This window comes from Microtus pennsylvanicus, chromosome 3 (genome assembly GCF_037038515.1).
Source record: "Microtus pennsylvanicus isolate mMicPen1 chromosome 3, mMicPen1.hap1, whole genome shotgun sequence".
NCBI lineage: Eukaryota > Metazoa > Chordata > Mammalia > Rodentia > Cricetidae > Microtus > Microtus pennsylvanicus.
Window position 1 is genome coordinate 37942603 of NC_134581.1, and position 24030 is coordinate 37966632.

Consider the following 24030-nt stretch of genomic DNA (forward strand, 5'->3'; position numbering starts at 1 on the left):
CTGCCCAAGCCGTTATTAAAGGATGAACTGCTTGGTACACTGGCTGAACACTTGGCTTTCTCAAGATTATCCAGTGTGTGTGTGTGTACATGTGCGTTTGAATTACAGGATATTATCACTCTATATCTGCATAAAACTGAAGAGACTATATAATGTACTACTTGTAAATGTCAATCCTTTGTTCTAGTTTTCTCCTGAGCAACTAGAATATTCAGGCTCTCCTTGTTAGACAGGTCCTGCGGGCCTGTTCAAGCAGCCTCAGATTCTTAATGCTCCTGCCTCAATTTCCCAAATAGCTGAGTCTAAGGTATGTGCAACCTCACCAGACTGGATTTATTAACGACTCTTCATTAGGAGTATAGCATCCATATTCATAAGGACTGGCTTCCCTTGTACAGCATTCTTCAGCATTTCCCCCTCCGCCAGATTTACCTGCACTTTCAGAAGCAACTGTGAATAACTTTATTTTTCAAGGTTGTAGAAAGCAGCAGGCATTGGAGAATGCATTCGAGAGCTGGAAACACCATGATCAACTGGGATTCACGAAAACCTAAGGCCTTTTTAACCTAGGATTTTTTTGCTCACAACAAATTATTTTGGAGTAAGAATACTACATAGAACTTTGTTTTCTATCTCTGTGACAAATACCAGGACCAAAAGCAACCTGGGAAGAAAAGGTTTTATTTCATACGGCAGCTTACAGTGTCTCTCATAAAGGGAAGTCAGGGCAGGAACTCGAGGCAGGAACTGAAGCAGAGGCTGTGGAGGAGTGCTGGACACTGGCGCACTCTGCCAGCTTTCTGTATACCACACAGGACCACCTGATCCCAGTGGGCTGGGACCTCCCACATCAACCATCAATCAAGAAAACACCCCACAGGCATGGCCACCAGCCACTCTGATGGAGGCAAGGTCTCAGCTGAGGTTCCCTCTACCCATGGGACTGGTTTGTGTCAAGTAGACAAAAACCAATGAGCACAGCCTTAGAGGAAGGATGAAGCCTGCTGTAAGGAACCAGCCTGTCCCTTAGGACTGCCTTTCTTCCATATGACCAGATACAGAGACTCTGTTAAAATGTGGCACGATTTTTTCCAAAACTGTTGACCGAGCCTTTCCTTTGGACATTAATATTGCTTACTTTTAAAAACGCATTTCAGTTGGGCCATGGGCCGTGCACACCTTTAATCCCTTCACTTGGGAGGCAGCCTGGTTTACTGTGCAAGTGAGTTCCAGGACAGCTAGGACTACACAGAGAAACCCTATCATACACACAAAAAAGTGCAGGTATCTATGGCATTGGGGCACTGGATCCCCTGGAGCTGGAGTTACAGGCAGTGTGAGCTGCAGATGGAGAAAACTGAATTCGGGTCTTTTGTAACAACAGTGTGCACTAACAGGTGAGCCATCTCTCTGGCTCCACAGTATTGTCTCTGGGTCACACTTTTCCCTTAGGCCTGGCTTTCTAGCTTACTGTTGCTGAAGGTCACACTTCACAGCCTAGGCCAAGACTAACACTGACTAAATCATAAGAAGATCCTATTGGAAGATACTCCCTGGCCTTCTCTCTGCAATTTAGTAGAACTAAAACTTGAGGCAAATATCTACTAAGATGTATACAACTATACACGCATACATGTTATATAGTATGTAGTATCTACTTACATAGATCAAAATAGGAGAGCTTCCTCGACCTTGCATTTAACATATATGCAGTCATTTCCCAACAGCTTTTAGTGTATGCAAAGTTATTATTAGTCAAAGAACTTCACTCTGACTGTAATCTCAGCTACTGGAAGACAAGAGAACGTGCTGTTTTTACCACCCACCCACTTGTTCCACCCAAGAAAAATACTGAACAGCAGTTAGCTCAGATATTAAGGGCTCCATCTAGTAACTGCTGAACTGCCAGATTTCTGTCAGGCTTCTACTAGGAAATTATATTTATTTCTGACTTTAGAACTGAGGCTAGGAAAAAAAAAAGCCAGAAAGGCCAGAGCTCTTTTGTTTTTGTTTTTCTGAATCAGAGCAACAACCCAAAAGTTGATAGTGTCTACACTGACCGGCTAGTTAAGGGTTACAAAATACGCATGAAACTAAATGAATTGATGATATTGATAAAGTAGATAGTATAGAAAAATATCAGGTTTGAATCTAATTGTATAGTACAGCAGAAACAGTGAGCCCTTCTCAGTTATTGAAAAAAAATCAGGCTGTTCAGTTAAATAACACTCTCCTAAAGTCCCCAAACTCCCTACATGGCTGGCACTGCAGTTTATGTCTGACAAATTCTGGGCTTTCGGCTGAAGGTAGTCAGTTTCCAGAACCAACATTAGTGCTAAGCACTGCTGTGTGGACATCCACATAGTCCACACGCCAAGAGCCTCCTGCTGCTCAGGACTGAGGGCACCTCCTCCGATGTGAGAGGTGATATATGCTGTGAATATGCTTTATTGCCATTGGCTATTTAAAAAGCTGCTTTTGGCCAATGGCTTAACAGAGTAAAGCCAAGCTAAAAGATACACACACACACACAAACACACACAAAAGAAGGCAGAGTCAGGAGATGCCATGGATCCGCCAGAAGAGAAAGACACAAACTGGTATGGTAGCCAGAACCTTGACAATAGACAATGAACCTCATGGTAAAATATAAAATAATAAAAATGGACTAATTTTGAAAAATGAGTAAGATAGAAATATACATAAGCTAATAGGCCAAGTAGTATTGTAGTTAAACAGTTTCTGTGTGATTATTTCAGTTCTGGGCAGCCGGGAGCAAACAAGTGGCCTCCTCACAACATCCTCCCACACAGCACGTTTCCAAGGAAGACTGTAATGGTCAGAGTACTGTGACAAGCCACGCTGGGAGGGACCTTCACGTGCCTATCAAGGTACACAATGGTACCTTGTGTACTCCGAACTGCAATCAGCAGGTTGATATTGCTCTTGACTTGGCTAATGTGTCTTGCTGGCACATAAACCCTCGAGGTACTCGTGAGAAAATCAAAACATAAAGCAGGCACACTCTGACGCTCAAGGAAGGAAGTGAGCAGAGCCAGTCAGGAAAAATACATCCTGGGCTAGGCATCATTCATAGCGAATTACGTTGTCAGTAAAATAATTTTTGACTTTGTACGTCCTTGGAGTTAATCAGAGGGTCTGTGGCAGGGTCACTGGTTTAACCCTCTATTCACCCACTGGCTCACTGGATGCCTTGAATTGAGTCAGGGTATGAGCCATCACAGAGGCTGGCCCGTGCCATTCCCTAATGAGACTTGCTTGGTCTTTCACTTCAGGTATGATTTTTTTTTTATGTGCTGCATGAGTAAACGAGGAAGAGGGTGATGAGAATGCATACATATGCCCAAGCACGTGCTAATAGTCAGGTCCTTTAGAGACTACAGAATTAATGTGCTCTTCTTATTTACTGTTTGCAATTCAGGGACAAGGCTAAGACCAAGGCTAAGACAAGCTAGCGCTTATCATGAATACCTGATTACATGAGAAATTACATTACAAGCTTTACATACATACATCAGCACTATAGTAGTTCCCTTTTCCTACTTAAACCATATATAGGTTGGATTTTGTTATGGAGCCCATCCTGACCTTGAACGTCCAATCCTCCTGCCTCAGCCTCCCAAGTTGTGGGATCATATATATGTAAGCCCTCAAAAATAAAATGAATTTCAACAGCTTGAAGAAACCAGGTAAACCATCAGAACAAGGACCAAAGCCGAGCTCTGCATCCTTTCCGGACACACTGTGTCTGTGACAAGTCATCCCTGAGCTTAGTTAATTATCACGAGCTCTCCAAGGTCAGCCAGCAAGGCACATGGATTTGCAGTAAGACACTTTTACTAATTACCCAGGGTTTACAAAACACTGGCACTCTCATCCTTTAGCTCTTTAACATGACCGACTCCAGATGACACTACGAGATCTCCTGTTACAGAACCCCTTCATGGCGTCTTAGTTTGGATTTATCCTAACTCCAAATTCACTCTTCCATGGCTGCTCTGTGGTGATGGGGAGAGCTCCATTAAGCATTGTTCTCTTGAAGGGTCACGGTGCTAGCCTTCCCAGTAGGAGACTGGAGGGACACCTGGATAGGGCTCTCCTATTGTGTCTGACTGCTGCACAGTAGGCCAGGAGTGAGGGTAGCTTGCGAGACACGTGGTCCCATAGGGACCTTGCACCTTTGGCCTGACCTATGATAACCCCTTTGGCATGGACTAGGCCTCCTTTTGACATTGCCACCTGCTCCTTCTGTAAGCATGGCTGCCCTCTTACTCAGCAGGTCCTAACCAGTACTCCATGGGTTTGCTTCCTGCTCGCTCAGAAAAGTCCTGCCATCCAGGAACTACAATTGGATCCTCCAAAGACTTCTGAAGGGCAGCCTCCCTTTATGTTTTGCCTTCTTGGATATTCTCCACCCCACCCTCCACCCAGGGATTTCTTATATCTGACAGGATTTTTTTTTCTTAAAAAAAAAATCAGAGTTCAGCAATTCTTTACATTCACCTCCCTTGTTTAAATCACTGTGTGTGGTTCTTATCTCCTAAATGGTCTTACACTAACATAACATATTTCAAACTTATAGCTGTCAGCAGGAGAGAAAAAAAAAAGATAAGGAATCAAAGTTCCAGTGATAAAGTAAGAAAAAATCGGGACTTCTTAGCACATGGCCATAAAGTGACTTACCAAATAGACTGCTAATATTGTACATACCTGTGACAAATTTATGGCCCACAAGTAAAAAGAAGACACAAAAGTAATGGCTCTCTTGGTCCAAAAGCAGGACAAACTAAAGAAAATTAAACACACTAGAGAAGCAATGTCTGAGACACACAGCATTTGAACTCACAGGTAGGTTGGCAAAGGCACTAGGCGTTCTTCAACCGCAGGCAAATACAAGAGAAATCATTTTTAAAAAAAGATTTTAAAGGCTAGAGACATAGTGGCAGTGATAGGAATACTGGCTTAGCCTGTAGCAAGCCCTGGCTCAACCCCAGCACAACAGGAGAGAGAGGGAGGAAGGAGAGGGGGGGGGCAGATTCTCAGGCTTTACTGGACAGCTAATTTAGAAGCTTTTTTCTGACATGTCATGCAAATTACCATATGATACCAATTCCATGAGCAAATCACCAGAATGTAAATCATAATAACATACTGAAAACAGTACCAATAAAGAGCCACTTGGTAAGAATCACTAATAAGCAGTTGTTACTAATAGGGAAAACCTTGGAGAGAACTGACTGACCAATATCTACCCTCTGCACTTAGCTAAAAAGATGACTCCTGGGGTAGACACCTCCTCCAGGTAGCAGCTGTCTGGGTTCCAGTAGTCTTTGCTTGCACTTAGTGCAGATGTAACTAGTTGCACGCTGAAGTTCAAGCAAAGCTGGCCACAACTGGCCACACTAGTCTCTCCTTCACTGAGAGGCGCCATGGTGCACTGGGTGAGCTCTGGCGGGGGAAGAAGTTTCTTACTGTTCTTCAGTAGTTGTCCACAGCTATGAATGTTAGCCATCTTAGCAGCTAAAATCCTGCTTGCCAAACCACCTTTTAGGCAGGCTGACTAACCTGCTGATACTCAGTTCCTCATGCATGATTAGGATGCTGCACAATGCTAGCGAACACTGGCTAGGACACCGGATGTGGGGAGCTGCAGCTGGAGTCACTCGGACTCCCAGGCTGGAGACTGGAGTGTGGTTCCTGTCACATCTTGTCACCCAGCTAGCTGGTGTCCACGTTTCGGGCAGCACATCAAGAGTGGTTTACCACAAAGACAGGGGAGAGAAGGAACGGAAGTCTTCTTGCTGACAAACTGCTGACCTCCAGACGAGGCTGTTGTCCTTGGCATCCACCACGGTGGCACTTTGTATCTTCTGTTTTCAAAGGAGAATGTAATGGCTCACACAGATACCAGCTATTATCTGCAAATGTGGTAAACATTCCTGGGACTTAGCCCCCAGTTTCTCAGTTATCTGCAAAGCTCACAAAAATGTATGGATAATTAATCTGCCTTTTGGACATTTCTTTCTGGTCATAGTGCCAAAGATTAAAATAAGCTGCCCAGGGTTTTAAAGTACCTTCTCCTATTCTCTTAGAATACTAATTTCAAGGTAAACCTCTAGTACTCTTGCCATTAAAAATAATTGAGTAAAGGATTTTCTTCTTTTTATTACTTTGGGAATAAAATGGCAGTGAGAGTGAATTAGTTGAACAGCTCTTGCAAGCATGAGAGACGCCAGTCATCTGCATTCTGTTCGGCTACAAGCCCTGTTGCTTTGGGGCACGTTAATGAATTGCATGCGTGTGTAGGACTTCACTTTCTCGAGTGGGGAGAACACCACATTCAAGAACAACGTTCTTGCTAATCTGATTTGTGTTACTAATATTTTATTATCCCACTTCTTTTATCTGTTTAACTTCTCTGATACTTCTCCTTGCCAATGTTTCATGGCTTGTACTAATAAAATCACTAGGTACATAGAAATAATTTGGGTCTAAGACAGTCCAAAGCTTGGCTCCAGGTGGAGCTCTGTAAACTGACGGGGAGGCGGGGATGGGGGGGTGTGCTTGTGCAGAAGTCTGGACAGAGATGTTGAGCATTCTGACAATCCACGACACTGCTGGTGTCCAGAATAGACTCTTCCTTCACTACAAAAATGCTTTGAGCTATGGGGGCATAAAGCAGAATGAGAAAGTCCTTTTGGCAGCTATGCCAGAAGCTTATGCCCCCAAAGGTAATCACATTTTTCAGTATGAGAAATGAAGGATTTTACCAAGACCTAAAAATATTTCAAATGTATTTATTACTATAGTGCAAATTCAGAAGCAAAAAAATGCTATAAGGCAGTGCTGTCCGCAGGGAAACAATAAAAGCCACATATGTAACCTAAACTATGCCAGCGGCCCCACTTAAGGGTGCAAGTGATCACCTTAATATTCAACTTAATAACTTCAGAGTACCATTTTAATGTGTAACCAATAGAAAACTTATTCATGAGTTCATTTAAATGCTCACACTCAGTTTAAATCCTGAAATATCTTTACATTCAAACCATGTCACAAACCCAGGTGGGCTCATTTCAAGGGCTCAGTGCCTCGCGTGGCTTACTGGTACAGTGGATGGCATCACTCAAAACTTCAGAGACACTTGCTCTTAACCTTCAGAGGAAGGTTAGGTTATGATTTTTATCATTATAGGGCCCCATATTATGTATAATAATGTAGGGGTTTGTTTCATAAGAAGTTTTTCTCAATTTTTTTTATTCACTATAACGAGCTTTGTTAATATACTTTCAAATACCAATGTTTAGAGTCTACTGAAAATGTCCCTTAGTAGGAAGAGAATCCTGCATTCTAGTTTCGTTTAGTTCTCCACACGTGTGAACTGCTGCCCCTGCCACTCTCTGGGCTATGCTTGGCATCACATGAATCCCCTGGGACTTAACAAAGATTTTCCTGCTGTTCTTTTAAGTGTCAAATCATGTTTGGTCCATTGCTCCAGGCCCACTGTATGTTGACATCCTGAGCATTTAAGCACACATGAAGTCTGCATAGACTTCCTTCTGCTGAAACCCAGGAAAGCAAACGGAATCATAACTTTACTAACATTGATTTCCTGCCAAATAACAAACTGATGAGCCCTAAGACACTTCCGGAGATGACAGCCTCCCAGAGCAGAGACGCCCCAGCACATCTCATGGCTGACAGACAGGCTACAGCAGCACACTTACCTTTATTTTCTGGAACCAGAATAAGCATCCACGTGCATTCCACACATTTCTGGAAAAAGCTTCCGAAGACTGTCTATTCCTGATTTCTCTTCACTTTAAGAACTAACTCATGGGCTAGAGGTATGTCTCAGTGGTAGAATGCTTGCTTAGCACGTGCAAGATCCTGGGCTCAATACCCAGTGATATAAGCAGAACATTTAATAACTAAAAACATATCCAGATATCTAAACAGCTGAGAAGTTTGACACAGGAATCCCATAATAAACACGCTCAATTTACTAATGATTTTTTAAAAAGTCAAATCCATTTTGCATACTTGGCACAAATTTGACTAGCAGTCACACACATTGATCGGGACCTGTAATCCTAAAAATGTTGGCAATCTTGTAGGAATATAAACTGGTACGAAAGCTCGAGAAAGCCATCTGACTCTGTCCTTAAGGAGGTCTGTGTGGTCTTTCTGTACAGTCAGCAATTCCACTTAAGGAGTGGATCCACTCTTGTGTAACTGCACCAGAAGGCAAATGAAAGAATGCTCACAGCAAGGCTCAATGGCCAGCAACTGGAGAAAAAAAAATTATAAATTCATCTAGTAATTTTTAACAATGAAATTTCCCGTGGCAATGGATGTTAAAAGGAAGAAACAAACAACAACAACAACCCACTATATCTGGTTTGGTTCTGTTTATTATTCTTTATGGATACATACATGGAGACAAAACACTAAAGGGTAGAAAGGCTTCGATTCACACAAATACAGGTGAGGTTCCCTTTATTCAATAGGGAGAAAGAGAAGGTCAGGGAGGGGCCCAAGGGATGCCTAGGGGAAAAGGCAATAGGCAGGCGGCAGGCATACAGGGGTTGTTATTATTACTCTTTATACTTCAGTAGATATGTGTGTACATATGCAGGTAGTCCACTGCATGTATAAAATCTAAACAGTCAGCATGGTTTTAATAAGGAACAACCATTAACATCCCTGATGACGAGCTGTAGCCTCGAGTACTGACAACTTACCTGGCCTGCCACTGATTGCTGCTGTGTACGTTGCTTTCTTCTGCTCCCCTCATCCTCCTGCTCAGATGGGACCCATCACCTTGTTAGGGCTTAATACATGCTGGCAGAAAAGACAGCCATGCTAATCTCGCCTGTGTGTCTAGAACTGGGAAGCCCTCCCACTGGAATCTGGGTCACAGGCAGGCAGAGCTATTTGCTGACTTGGTTTCATGAGCTGACACATTTCTGCTGTTTTAGAGCTTGTTGCCTTCGACCCCTCCTCCACCCTCCATCTGTCCTGGTGTATAAGTTCTGTAATTGTTTCTTGGTGAGTTCAGCCTCAGCCCCTGCTTTCCTTCAGAAACGTTTTCTTTTGCTTCCAAATGCGGCTCAAAGGAAGCCCAAGTGAGAGGATCATGGCCACCTATTATTTTCGGCATAATATCAGATAAACCACTAGAGTAGACTGAGTGTGCCTGGGAGACCACAGAACACCTAGACCAGTGGCTAAGACCCGCCTCAGCCCTGAGCTGCCTGGGGTGGGGTGGGGGTCTGTTTGCCTCCTAGCTGGCCTCCCAGTGTGCCCAGGATTCCTTCTGAAGGGAGTGTCTCTATGAGCTCTGTACTTTAACAGTCCAACCCTTTCGTGGATGGCAGCAGAAACAGCTTCCTAGAGAAACAGGACCCAGCCAACACCAGAATAAAAGCTGGAAAGGGAGTGAGAATAGGAAGAAACAACTCCAGTTTCAGAATGCCATGTTTTCTGGAATTTATTCTCCTTTAATGAAGACTATAAAATCGGAGATTTCACCAATGCCTTGAGAGACAGATACAAACAGACTGAAATCAAAACAATTACATAGAGTGAAGTAGACCCAGACACTTAGGGACAAACCTATATCAAAGTATTTTTAGAAAAAAAAACAAATCCCACAATAAAATCAAACAAACCAAATGAAACATAAAGTCTTTGGTACCTTTCAGTAACAAAAGAAAAAATCTTTATATGGTTAAATTCACACAATATAAAAGCAAAATGTTGGGTTAACTTTACAAAATAGAAAACAAACCCAAATGTATTAGCATCTCCAGGCAAAATGTCTTCATTTTCTCCTCTTCGATTTTAGTAAACCCCCAGGATTTGGCAAAGTATTTCCTGAACTAAATCTTCTTCTGGTCTGCAGACACTTGGCAGTGTGGCATTCCATGCTCACCTATGGTTTAAATGGCACCATTTGGGGTCAACAGCACATTTCCTTGGTCCCACAAGGAAGTCCACACTCTGCCTTAAAGCTGGCCTTACAGCCTTGCCTGTACTTCTTTACTTCTCTCCTAGGCTTTGAAGATGGTGGTGACCAAATCTAGAGGCAGCCAAAGGGAATAAGAACACTAGTTCAGCCAAGTATGCAATCCTAGCACTTGGGAGGCAGAGGTCTACATAGCAAGACTCTGTCCCAAGCAAGAAGCAATAGAAAGAGGTAAAGGAAGACAGGAGGAGGAAAGTCAGTCCGTCACTCAGTAAAGACCCAGTGTGCTCTACACACACCATTGCCTGGGAACTACAGTCAACTCCGTACCCTGGATTTTTAGCCACGGGAAGAAGGAACAACCACTAACTCATGTTTTGGTTGCTGACCTTCCAGTGTTTGTTCAAAAAGAATCATGGCAAGAAAACGGTATGCAACTGTGATAGCAATTCTAAGCACACTGTCTGCTCAGTGTTTTAACAAGGTCACAGCAGGTATGGTACGGCCAATCAGAAAGATATACTGACACATCTGGGTAGCTTTCTGTCTCCCAAGTATGGTGATGCTCCTATAATCCAAAACATGGTAAGACTTTACTTTTCTAAACTGGTTCTTGGCACTCATTGGCAAGAATAGACTCAGTCAAGGTAAGCTGGGCTGATTTCATGAGATAACTTTAAAATCGCTCTATTTTAAATGGACATGTGTCTCGTCAGAAGATTCACAAACTCAAGTGCAACATCCAGTTAGAAGAGAAAGGAAACAGAACAAAACAAAACACAAAAGTCCCTGGGATTTATCAAATGGAGTTTGACCTGGATATTGTTTAATACCAACTAGGCAGTAATATCCATGACTTGACAAGCTTTCTCTGGAGAGAAAATTTTATGTCAGGCATTTGGTCCATTCATGAAGAAAGCTGTCCTGTCTTCCGGCTGTAATAGGTCTGCAACTCTCAGGGGGGAATCTCAACTTTAGCATTTAAAAAAACGCCTCAGAACATGTATCAGAGCTCACGGTGCAGGGGGCAGAGAGAGCCGCTAGCCTGCTCTTTCAATTTCTCAAACATTTCCTTTTCACAGAGTGAAAAGTCCCACATCACGCTGCGAGGGGTAGGTGGTGATTTCAGTCACCCCTGAGTTTATCCTATTCAAGGCTGGCCCTATGTTTGGGTATTAACTCTAAAATATGCCAGGATGTAGAAAGATAATCTCTGCCCTGATGAACTAGAGTTGTTCGGTGTGTACCAATGTCCACCCAAAGGGAGCAGGGATTTTGCTCCTCAAGATCGATGGACGACTCCCTAGACAGCCCCCTTTCTCTCTAAGCTCTCTGAAATCTCATTTGTTCTCATACATGAAGCAAGAACGTGTGTTTGTGTTATTCTGAAAAGCCTGAGACTGCGAACTGGTCTGAATATGAACAGAGAATAAACGGTAAGCAGTGCTGGAGTCTGTTTCCCGTGGCGCTGGAGCCGAGCGCAGCAGCTTGTGTGTGCTATGCAAGTCTTCTTCCGCTAAGCCCAGCCCCAGCAGTACTGGCGCCTTCCAATGCACTTCATCAACAGCTCACAAAATATATCTAAATGAGTATTTCCTTTCTCCAAAAATATAATCCCTTCACAAAATAGAACAAGCAGCTGTTACTCAGGGAAGCTGCATTTAAAAATATATATGCACACGTGTGTGTGTGTGTGTGTGTGTGTGTGTGTGTGTGTGTGTATAAGTAAACTACAAGAGCTGAAAATGCCTTTGCAAATGGACAGAGCAAACTTTCTTATTAATTTACTTCTTAAAATACATCTCTCAAGCAGTCTTATGCATACAGTGAGATGTCCCCCTTGCGAGGGACAAGGAAGGAGATGTTTCCCGAAGTCAATTCTTTTCTGTCCTGTAACTTGGCTGTAGTAGGGCAATGTTGCAGCGGCGGTTCTGGAAGCACCTGTAGGAGCCTGCAGAATTGATGGGGTGATGGTTCCCATTACAGAAAGGAGTTGAGAGCATCTAACTTCTTCAGCAGGTTATTATGAAGTACCAGAGTGGTGACATTTGTAATTCTGCAATAAGAACCCTCAATGTCCTTTGCCAACCAGCATTGTTGTTTTTTTTTTTTTCCTTTCTGATTCAAAGACGTTACCATCTTGGCAAACTGGCTTCAAGGATGCAATGCAGGCGGCTTAGAGAGGAATGGTTTTATGCAGTACTGGTGTCTAGTAAGATTTGGGGCAGATCCAACATCTTCTCCCGGATGGTGCTGTCCCGCTGGCCTTCAGTCATTAAGGAAGCAGATGATAACAGGCGGCGGTATTTTCAGGTGAGGCAACCGTAAGCAAAAGAGAAAAGAAGAAACTCCACCACCAGAGCCCCATTAGCTTAGAGCAATCACGCAGTCCCCATCATCCCCACGTCCTCCAAAAACACCGTTTCCAGGTCAAGCAAGGTTGCCGATTGTGCGTGTGGCTTTGTCACAGTGATGCATCAGGTAAGCAGGTATGTGTTGAGTACCACGGTGCTCCAAATGCAACTCCATCACCTTCACCCTTTATGTCTAAGGCTCGGCCTATTACACAGAAGAGGGAGAAAGGCACAGTTCTTAGGCTACAGTGACAAGAAAATCTGCCCTTGGCAGTTCTCTCTCTCTCTCTCTCTCTCTCTCTCTCTCTCTCTCTCTCTCTCTCTCTCTCTCGTCAGGAACAGAGATGGGGAGGCCATGAGTCACCCTCTAAGGCTGACAGGAGCTAGTCCTGACTTTTAAGCCAGAACTTCGATTTCAATCACACACATCCAACCTCATTGTTCGCAGCCACCAAGTCTCCTTCCTCTGAACACTGCTGTGCTGCTAGCTTACAGCGGGTGGTTGTGAGCTTTCTGGGGCACAAAGAGGTGCTGGTTAGGATGATGCTGGGTGAATGGCATCATCAGAATGGCAATGTCATTCATAAAGCATCACTGTCCCAACTGTCCAGGCAGCACTCTCGTCTGTTCCCATGACCCAGTTAAACAAGGGTCCCCATGAAGTCACTGCAATTTGATCCAGATATGGCCAAAGAGTGTGCAGTACAATTAGTTGTTATGTATTCTGAAAATCACCCTATTGCTAGGGACCTGGGTGCAGAAATTTCCATAACAGGATCTGCTTGGAGTCTATTAGAATAATGAACTTTGAGGCCAGTCACTGCTGACTCCTATTGCTTCCACCTCTCCTAGCTCTGATGGAAGTGGAAACCCTAACATTGCAGCTAGAAATCCACTTACCTTTTCCTTTAAGAAGTCCCTGTGCAGGACAAACAGCGTGTCCTGAGCCAGGGTGGCCATTAGGCCACCACTCAGTGATCACTGCCCTTCCCCGCTCTGTCGACTTTGGAGAGGAGTCCAGTCAGAGCCACCCTGCCTGTGGGCCATCAGCACACTCTCCTACCTACTGTGGGGGAACTACAGATGCTACCTGGGCTTCTGTGCCTCCCGGCTTTGTCTTCTATGTGTGCCAGCTGCAGTGGTGGGAGAGAGGGCAGGGTCACCTCCGCTGTATCACGGCTATGACCGCTTTGTCCAAGCCGTCAAATGCAGACTTTATATGAATGCTAACAGTAAGCAACTAGAAAGGGGGACTGCTTACTAGTGTTTACAATTCCACCGCTCGCAGAGGAAGATGAAGGATACGTATTGCTGTGCCTAAGGCTCTGAGGGCTCAAGTGCCCAAGTGGCATGGATACTATGCCAGGGTTGTATACTCTGCCTCAAGGGGTCCTACCTAGGAATTCCATTTCCAGGCCCTTTATGCCCTTTGAGGGATAAGCTTCAGTGTGTCTAAGACCAAATATCACTGCTCAGGCACCATGTGAGAATGGAGCCTGCACAGACCCCCAACTTCCCTTACAAATGCTAAGGAGAAGACACTGTGGGGTTCCATTACTGTCTGGCCAGGACCTCGCTATAGAACAGAGGATGACCTTAAACTTCTGATCCCCGCCCTTTACAGCTCTGCATTCTGGGAATCAAACCCTGGATGTCAGACACGCTAAGCAAGCCTGTAATGACAGAACTACAGCAATAGGCTCATTGTCTAAAGAAAACAAAACAACAACAAAAAACCAGGTTTTCTAAATCTCTAAGGAACTGTACCTTTGGAGAACATGAGAACAAAGACGGCATGCACATTGCATTTTCTAGGAGGTTTTGACACAGACAATGGTGACTACAGGGTTCCTGCTGCCATCAGGTAATCCTTGCCCCAGCCACTGCCCACCTCCAGTTCTTTGAAAATAAATCTGGATTATTTAACATCTTTAGGTGAAATATTTCATACACGTAACCCATTTTCCTAAGAAATATTCAAATGTCTAACTTGTACAAAAATAGCTTTAGGAACCTGTAAATACTCTCTGCGTGGGCGTGCCTCTGTGAAGCCTGTGCACAGGAACCGCCCACAACCCATCTGCAGGCTGCTGATGCTAAAGCAAAGCCCGTTTTCCCAGGCGCTCTGCTCCCCAGGTGCTGCCGGAGGAGTTCTATTATTGATGGCCTCTGCCTTCCTCCCACAGGTGCTCCTGAGATTGTACCTGTCCCAGGCAGCCTCAGAGGACCTGTTACTTACAAAGTTCCCAGAATGCACTGCAGGTTCAGCTGTGTTAAAAATACACGCTCTAGAATTCCCCTCAACCTGAGCTATAGAGCCAAGCCTCGATTACTATGTATAGAAAGAAAAATGGAAGAGTGTCAGTGTGGTCAGTTCTGGGTGATGATTTTAATATTCTATTTTATATGTATTTACACCTTTCCAAATTTAAAAAATAAGCCTAAATTACTTTTCTAATCCCCAAACCAGTGTTTTTAAATGAAGTAACCAAACTATTAACTTATTTGGTAAGTATTATTGTTTTAAAAAGTAATCTTGTGTTTTATGCAGTTGTGGGAATATCCATTATTTCTAAGTCTTAACACAAGACAAACTCAGGTTCTTTGTGTTTTTCAAAAATCATATGACTCAATAAAGAGGCTTTAAAAATATTCGGATTGGTTTAGGAACTGTACGCAGTATTCTCTTTTTGTATCATTCTGGAGATGCCTCTCAAATGCGTCTTTGCTTTTGCTCCTGCATAAAGCTGCTGCCCCTTGGCATCTGTGGTGATCCGTCTCAGGGCCTGGCTGGGACCCCAGGATTCTCTCTCTTGTCTCTCTAGTTCACAGTACCTGTAATTCAGCCATGTATGACTGCCCACACGGAGATGTTATAAACAGATATCTACGCAAACAGGTCTTATGCTGTGTTATTTAAGAAATAAAGACAGGAAGGCTCAGTGCTTGGGAGGCAGAGGCAGAAGGAGCTCCATGAGTTCAAGGTTAGCTTGGTCACCATACTGAGCTGCAAGACAGTCAGAGGCAGAAAGACCCTGTCCCTTGTCCCAAAACAAACAAACAAACAAACAAACAGCGACAAGGCCAGGAGAAAGGAAGGCTGAATAGTTCAGTACAGATATAACATTGTTTCAATATTTCCAATCGGACCAAACAAAATTATAAGTGTGAAATCCGGACACACAGTAAAATGCAATGTGAATTTATGATTCAAACAGAAACTAGCTACCTATTTTGCTACCTTAAATTACTCTTCCAAGAACAGGAGTATAACTTAAAACTAAACTAATACTCTGATTTAAAGAAGTTAAAAATTAGAAGGAGGCATTTAGAGGAGTTAAAATGTGTATTTAACAATGCAGTCTATATTTACCAGGGACTCAAAGTTTAGGGGGAGTAGAGATGTGCCCTCTCACCCACCTCTAAGGTCCATTCCAGTGAGATAAGCTCTGGACGGGAGTACAGAGGGTTCACTACCCTGACTGCCAAAGCAGGAGTAGGAGGGTTGGCCTACCCTGAACACAGAAGGTTAACCTACCGTGGATGCTGGCTGCGGCTTCAGGCCTAAAAATGAAAAGACTGTGTTGCTCTCCTTTGATTCAAAAAAACTGTCATAGTCCTAGAAAAAGAAGATGAAATAAAACCAATGAGCAACAAACAACAATTATCTTTATAGTTGATGCTTTCAAAATTCCTACATAGAAGTAAGACAAGGAAGACCCACATGCACCTTGTGGGTTCAACATACTAGAGTTGAAAGGGCACACCCTTTAGTGAGAACACAGATATAACAAGATTTTTCTTTAATTCAAAATGAGGACAGCATTAAAATTTAGCAGCAGAAATAAAAGAGAAATCACATTCCCCTTTCTTCAGGTGTCAAATTAGAACTTATCTGCATGGACTCACTTTGACCTTATAGATTACACTCTAGACGCTACTGTGGACATGGCCTCCCAATGCCATGCTTTGATGTGGGATTCCCCTCTGTAAGCTGTGAATACCATTGGTGAATAAAGAAACTGCTTTGGATCTACAGCAGGGCAGAACTTACGTAGGTGGGGGGAGACTAAACTGAGAGAAAGGAGGCAGAGTCAAAGGGAAGCCATGGATCCACTGCCAGAGACAGAGATACACCGAAACTTTGCTGGTAGGCCACAACCTAGTGGTGATACACAGATTAATGGAGATGGGTTAAATTAAGATGTAAGAGTTAGCCAGTAAGAACCTAGAGCTAATGGGCCAAGCTGTGATTTAAATAATATAGTTTCTGTGATTATTTCGGGGCTGAGCAGCTGGGAACCAACAAGCGGCCACTTTATAAAAATGCTTGATACTTTGCTACCCAAGAGTTAAAAACAAAGCAAAAAAACAGACAAACAAAAAACACTGGTAAACTGTAGAAAAGTCACAGGGGTCTGCAGGTGTCAAGTCAGTTAGAATCTGATGGCTTCTATTCTGCTTTTGAAGTTTCCTGGGGACAGGCTCAGAGGAAAAAAGCACAGTGCTATCAAGGCCCAAGAGTGACAGCTAGGAGGTGGGAAAGCTGGCTCCTGCTGGCGCTGCACCCTTGAACTTCAGCGGCTCTTTGTACTGGGCACAGTGTCAGCCCAGGAGGAAATGGGCACGGGCGCACACATCCTGGTCGCTGAGCACAATGAACTCCTGGCCGAGCAGAGCCAATGATATTACATATTATAAATACATCTGAAATCTAAATGAGCCCACAACTAAGAAGTTTAGCTCTCACTGAGCCCTGTTTGATTAAAATTGTGTGAACTATCATATTTGGTTCTGTGGACAGCTCCTATCAGCAAGGTGAGTCCACGGCCTTCAAAGTAACCCAGATTCTAACCAGCAGGCATCCTGGCCTCAGGTTTATGTAACTACTCCTCTGTCACTTACAGACCAAACCAAGGAGCGTGTCTGAAAGGAGAGGCTCAGCACGTTAAGTACAAGTCTCACGGATAGAGTTTGCCCCGTAAATGGCTGGGAGCAAGGACATTAAGGGCAAGGACAGCATGGGAAAGCAGGGAATTGGCAGGATGCCTTGCACCATGTGTGCTGGGTTTTGTATAATTTTGCCTTAAATACAAAGGAAACAGCACAAGGGTTTTGAAACAGGGAATAAAATGATCTCACTTCTATGATAACACTCATAGGTGTGAAGGGGAGCATTAAGAGAACTAGAGAGAAAGCTAGGGGGTACTGATGATTCAGGCCAGTAATGGTCCCAGCCAGGACCAGAGTCGAGGCAGTAGACAGGTACAGAGGCAGAAGCACATCCCCAAAGCAGAAACTGATAGTTGGTTTTGGATTGGACATATAGATGAGGGACAACTGAGAACTCATGTGACTCTTGGCTTTAACTTGATGATGGGAATTTTGGCGGAAAAGTAGACTGTGGGGGAACTGGAGTTGAGCTGAACATGTTGTTTAAGACTCATAAGACACCTGACTGAAGCAGATCTTTTGTTTGTTTGTTTTTGAGACAGGGTTTCTCTGTATAGCACCTCCGGTTCTCGTGGAACTTGGTGTAAACCAGGCTGGCAGGCTGCCCTCAAACTCACAGAGATTCGCCTGCCTCTGCCTCCTGAGTGCTCGATTACAGATGTGCCCATCACCACCCAGCTTAAACAGATCTTGATGAGGAATCAACGGTTGCTAGTGTTACTAGGACATTGCGTATTTTATTAAAAAGTTGCTCATCTAGAACATATGAGACAAACAACATTATACACAGGACTAAGCCGGAGGTATAACACAGGAAAAGTACCCAGAAGTAGAACAAGACCACATTCTTTGCTGCAAAGCTTTTTATTAGAAGGTAAACACTGCTTCTCTGATCCAGCTCAACACCCTGTCTAGTGTGCTTTCCTTCCCATAACCCACTGGCGACCGTCTGCAGGCACAGGTGAGGGATACGTTACAGCTGGATTTCTCCCATCCTCCTGTCAGTCACCCACTATAGGAAATTCAATGGATCTGACCCTTTCTCCACCGTGTTCTGCCTCTGCCCTATCTACTGTCTTTTCCGAGGGCATCTCTAACGGAATTCACTTCTAGCTCTGATCTTGGCAACATTCTAGATCCATGCAGCAAGCTGATCAGCTCAAGCAAACCCCAGTTCCAGGTCTTCACTTTGCACTATGCATGTCTAAGAAAGTGGACCCGCTCTAATGAGCATCCCATGTCTTACATGAGCACTGCACACACTAACAATTAGCACTGCACGTCCGTCTTACAGACATGAGGACCACACATCTTACACACATGAGCACCGCACATCTTACACACGAGCACCACACATCTTACACACATAGCACTGCACACACTAACAATGAGCACTGCACGTCCGTCTTACAGACATGAACACCACACATCTTACACACAGAGCACCACACATCTTACACACATGAACACCACACATCTTACACACATGAGGACCACACATCTTACACACATGAGCACCGCACATCTTACACACGAGCACCACACATCTTACACACATGAGCACCACACATCTTACACACATGAGCACCACACATCTTACACACATGAGCACCGCACATCTTACACACATGAACACCACACATCTTACACACATGAGCACCACACATCTTACACACATGAGCACCACACATCTTACAGACATGAGCACCACACATCTTACACACATGAGCACCACACATCTTACACACATGAGCACCACACATCTTACACACATGAGCACCACACATCTTACACACATGAGCACCACACATCTTACACACATGAACACCGCACATCTTACACACGAGCACCACACATCTTACACACATAGCACTGCACACACTAACAATGAGCACTGCACGTCCGTCTTACAGACATGAACACCACACATCTTACACACATGAGCACCGCACATCTTACATACACGAGCACCGCACATCTTACACACATGAGCACCACACATCTTACACCCATGAGCACCGCACATCTTACATACACGAGCACCACACATCTTACACACATGAGCACCACACATCTTACACACATGAGCACCGCACATCTTACACACATGAGCACCGCACATCTTACACACATGAGCACCACACATCTTACACACATGAACACCACACATCTTACACACATGAACACCACACATCTTACACACATGAACACCACACATCTTACACACATGAGCACCACACATCTTACACAGATGAGCACCACACATCTTACACACATGAACACCACACATCTTACACACATGAGAACTGCACATCTTACACACATGAGCACCGCACATCTTACACACATGAGCACCACACATCTTACACACATGAACACCGCACATCTTACAAACATGAGCACTGCACACACTAACAATGAGCACTGCACGTCCGTCTTACAGACATGAGCACCACACATCTTACACATGAGCACCACACATCTTACACACATGAACACCACACATCTTACACACATGAGCACCACACATCTTACACACATGAGCACAGTACATCTTACACACATGAGCACCGCACATCTTACACACATGAGCACCACACATCTTACACACATGAGCACCGCACGCCTTACACACATGAGCACAGCACATCTTACACACATGAGCACCACACATCTTACACACATGAACACCACACATCTTACACACATGAACACCACACATCTTACACACATGAGCACCACACATCTTACACACATGAGCACAGTACATCTTACACACATGAGCACCGCACATCTTACACACATGAGCACCACACATCTTACACACATGAGCACCGCACGCCTTACACACATGAGCACAGCACATCTTACACACATGAGCACCGCACATCTTACACACATGAGCACTGCACACACTAACAATGAGCACTGCACGTCCGTCTTATAGACATGAACACCACACATCTTACACACATGAGCACCGCACATCTTTCTTACACAGGTGAACAGTACACGTATACAAATCAGCACTGCACATCTTGTGTGAGGCATCACGGGTCTTTTCTTCCCACCATCATCCCTTAAGCCTCCCCAGTTTTCTGTATTTGTCTTCAGCAGACCAACCCAAGCTGGACTTTTACCATGGGACCTCATTATCAGCCCTTGCCTAATCCCACCTATTTGTAACCAATGTCATATTCTGCCAAGGAGGAAACACTGATTTTTGAACAATGCACATTTGACTTTTTACACCTTTTCTTGCAGACTTTGAGTGTTCATGAAATACAGTTTAGTATCCTCAACCCGGTCTTGAAGGCCCTGCCCACCCCTTCAGTTGGGGGGAGACAAAGGGCCCTTTAATCGAGCCTGCACTGACCAGTTTTCACAGATTCATTTCTAGAACATGGCAAAGGGACATGCTCAGTCGTGGCCAGTGGTGGGCACAATGCATGTCAGGTTCACAAACTTGACTGGCCGTGACACCTCCCCAGCTGTCTCCCCTGTGTCACATGCTGCTTAAGTCACTGGAACTACAGACTCGGAGGAGCTGCCAGAAGCAGACTGACGCTGTGCCCGGGCCAGGCCCACCTGGGCACTGCTATGGTTATAGATGACTACTAGAAAACCTGGATTTTCCTTCTTTCCACTTTCAGAAGAATTTAGCAGTAATACTAAAATATTACATAAAACAGTAAAGGACTTACAATGAGATTTGATGTTTATACATCAGGAATTACCTGTAAACCCCAAAAATGATCATAATTCCCCAAATCACAAATTTAAATAAAATAAACTTTCATACACTTTTCAAGTAACACCTAAAAATATAGACAGGCAGAAAAAAAAAACAAGCAACAATATCAATAACCCACTTATCCACATTGAAATGAAGCCAGTCTTACAAGTTTTGGTCAATAACAAAGGTATTTGCAAATGTCAGATATTTAAAAATCTCATTTTATAAATTTTATAAATTTCTAATTTATAAAAAGAACATTCTCCTAAACTATATTTCTTCACAAAAATGATAAGTATTTTTTTATTCAATCAATGTTCAGGTCAATGCCATATAGCTAAGGCTAGGGGCCTTCTGGCCTGAAAAGTGCCAACCTATGTAGTGATATTTCACTTGTATTTTAATAAATAAAGCCTGCCTAAAGATCAGAATGCAAAACAGCCACACTAGTCATTCATACAGGTCAGGCAGCGGTGGCACACACCTTTAATCCCAGTACTAGAGAGGAATATAAGACGGGATGAGACAGGAACGTGCTCTCTTCAGTCTGAAGATTTCATAGAGGTACGAGCTCTCTAGTGGCTTGGCTGCTTTGCTTTTCTGATCTTCAGGCTGAACCCCAATATCTATCCCTAGCTTTTTATTATTTGTATTACAGACTCAGACTAAGAGATTAGGAATCTTCATTAAGATAACCCCAAGAGAAAGCGACAAATATCAAAGTTAGTAATGAGCTATAAAAGCAGAATAATTTCCTCTCTTCCTATCCCATCCAGCTTACATCCAGATCCCCCCACCCTCTGTTTCTCTCCCCCCTCCCTTCCCTGGTGGCAGAGAGCCTCCCTGCTCTGCCTGCTTGGGCGCTGGGTCCTAACCCCAAGCATAGGGTAAAGGGGAGCTCGGGGGCTTCTTTGTCCCCATAGCCCGCCTGCAGCAAGCAGGGTGGGCCCTTTGTCTGCAAGCGAACCAAGCAGCACGGAGCTTCATCAGGGCACCTAGTGAGACATCATTGTGGTGAGTGAGTGCTGCGGCACCCGGGAACAGCCCGCCTACACTTCCTGATCAACCTACAGGGCTACACTGCCCGGTACCTCCTCTCTCTTCCTATCCCATCCAGCTTACATCCAGATCCCCCTACCCCCTGTCTCTCTCCATCCCTCCCTTCTTGGAGCAGAGTGCCTCCCTGTTCAGCCTGCCTGGGCGCTGGGACTGAACCCGAAGGTGAGTGCAAAGGGGAAGGTGGTAGCTCCTTTGTCTCCATAACCTGCCTGCAGCAAGCAGGGTGGGCCTTTGTTTGCAAGCTAACCAAGCAGCAAGGAGATCGGAACTGGACTCCAGGAGAAACATCACGGGGGAGTGACATCACTTGGAAGGTACATCAGTTGGCAAGAAGACCTGATCCTGTAAAAGAAGATCCATAGGAGAATATTGGAAGGAAGAGATGGGGAGACGCCAATGCAAATTCACCCAACAATCTGAAGAACAACACGAAACCACCAGAAGCCAGCGACCTCACAACAGGAGGACATGAACACCTTAATCATGAAGAAGGAGAAAAAACTGACTTCATGACAGTGATTGACACCCTTAAACAGCATATAAAAAACGCCCTTATAGAAATGGATGAGAAGTATAACAGAAAGTTCGAGGAATTGAGTAAATCAGTGAATGATACCCTAGGAAAGCAAGGAAAAACAATCAAGCAGATAATGGAAACAGTTCATGATTTGAAAAATGAAATGGAGGCAAAGAAGAAAACACAAACAGAGGGCCGGCTGGACATGGAAAATCTAGGTAAACGAATAGAGACTACAGAAACAAGCATAACCAGCAGAATACAAGAGATAGAAGAAAGAATCTCAGAGTCTGAGGATAACATAGAGAAAATAAACGCACTGATCAAAGAAAACAGCAAGTCCAACAAACTCTCATCACAAAACATTCAGGAAATATGGGACACAATAAAAAGACCAAACCTAAGAATAATTGGAGTAGAAGAAGGAGAAGAAGTGCAGCTCAACGGTCCAGAAAATATACTCAACAAAATTATAGAAGAAAACTTTCCCAACCTGAAGAAGGATGTACCTATGAAGGTTCAAGAGGCATACAGAACCCCAAATAGGCTGGATCAAAAAAAAACATCCCCTCGCCATATAATAATCAAAACACAAAATATACAGAATAAAGAAAGAATATTAAGAGCCGCAAAGGAAAAAGGCCAACTTACTTATAAAGGTAAACCTATCAGACTTACACCTGACTTCTCTATGGAAACCATGAAAGCCAGAAGGTCCTGGATAGATGTACTGCAAAAACTAAGAGACCATGGATGCAAGCCCAGACTACTATATCCAGCCAAGCTTTCGTTCACCATAAATGGAGAAAACAAAATTTTCCAGGATAAAAACAAATTTAAGCAATACGTAGCCACAAATCCAGCCTTACAGAAAATAATAGAAGGAAAATCACTAACCAAGGAGTCCAACAAAGACCTCAATAACTCAGACATCTAGAGACCCTTCACCAGCGCAACTCAAAGAAGGGAAACACACAAACCCTACTACTTAAAAAGTGACCGGAGTTAACAACCACTGGTCATTAATATCACTTAATGTCAATGGACTCAACTCACCTATAAAAAGGCACAGGCTAAGAGACTGGATACGAAAACAGGATCCAACATTCTGCTGTCTACAAGAAACACACCTCAACCACAAAGACAGGCACCTACTCAGAGTAAAGGGCTGGGAAAAGGCTTATCAAGCAAATGGACCTAAGAAACAAGCAGGTGTGGCCATACTAATTTCTAACAAAGTTGACTTCAAACTTAAATCAATCAAAAGAGATGGAGAGGGACATTTTATACTCATAACAGGAAAAATTCATCAGGAAGAAATCTCAATCCTGAATATCTATGCCCCTAATATAAAAGCACCCACGTATGTAAAAGAAACATTGCTAAAATTCAAGGCAGCCATCAAACCGCACACACTAAT

At 43.8% G+C, this 24030-nt stretch overlaps 1 protein-coding gene across 1 annotated transcript in view; it reads right to left on the bottom strand.

The window, feature by feature from the left end:
* Nucleotides 1–9488: 9488 nt before the first annotated feature.
* Nucleotides 9489–24030, bottom strand: part of Sh3bgrl2 (SH3 domain binding glutamate rich protein like 2) — a 72622-nt gene continuing 58080 nt past the window's right edge. The window contains exons 4-5 of the mRNA XM_075967564.1: nucleotides 15884–15964; nucleotides 9489–12550 (exon numbers count right to left, since the gene is read on the bottom strand). Coding sequence (XP_075823679.1) covers nucleotides 12539–12550; nucleotides 15884–15964 — 93 coding nt within the window. The 3' untranslated portion in view covers nucleotides 9489–12538. The remainder of the gene's footprint in view (nucleotides 12551–15883; nucleotides 15965–24030) is intronic.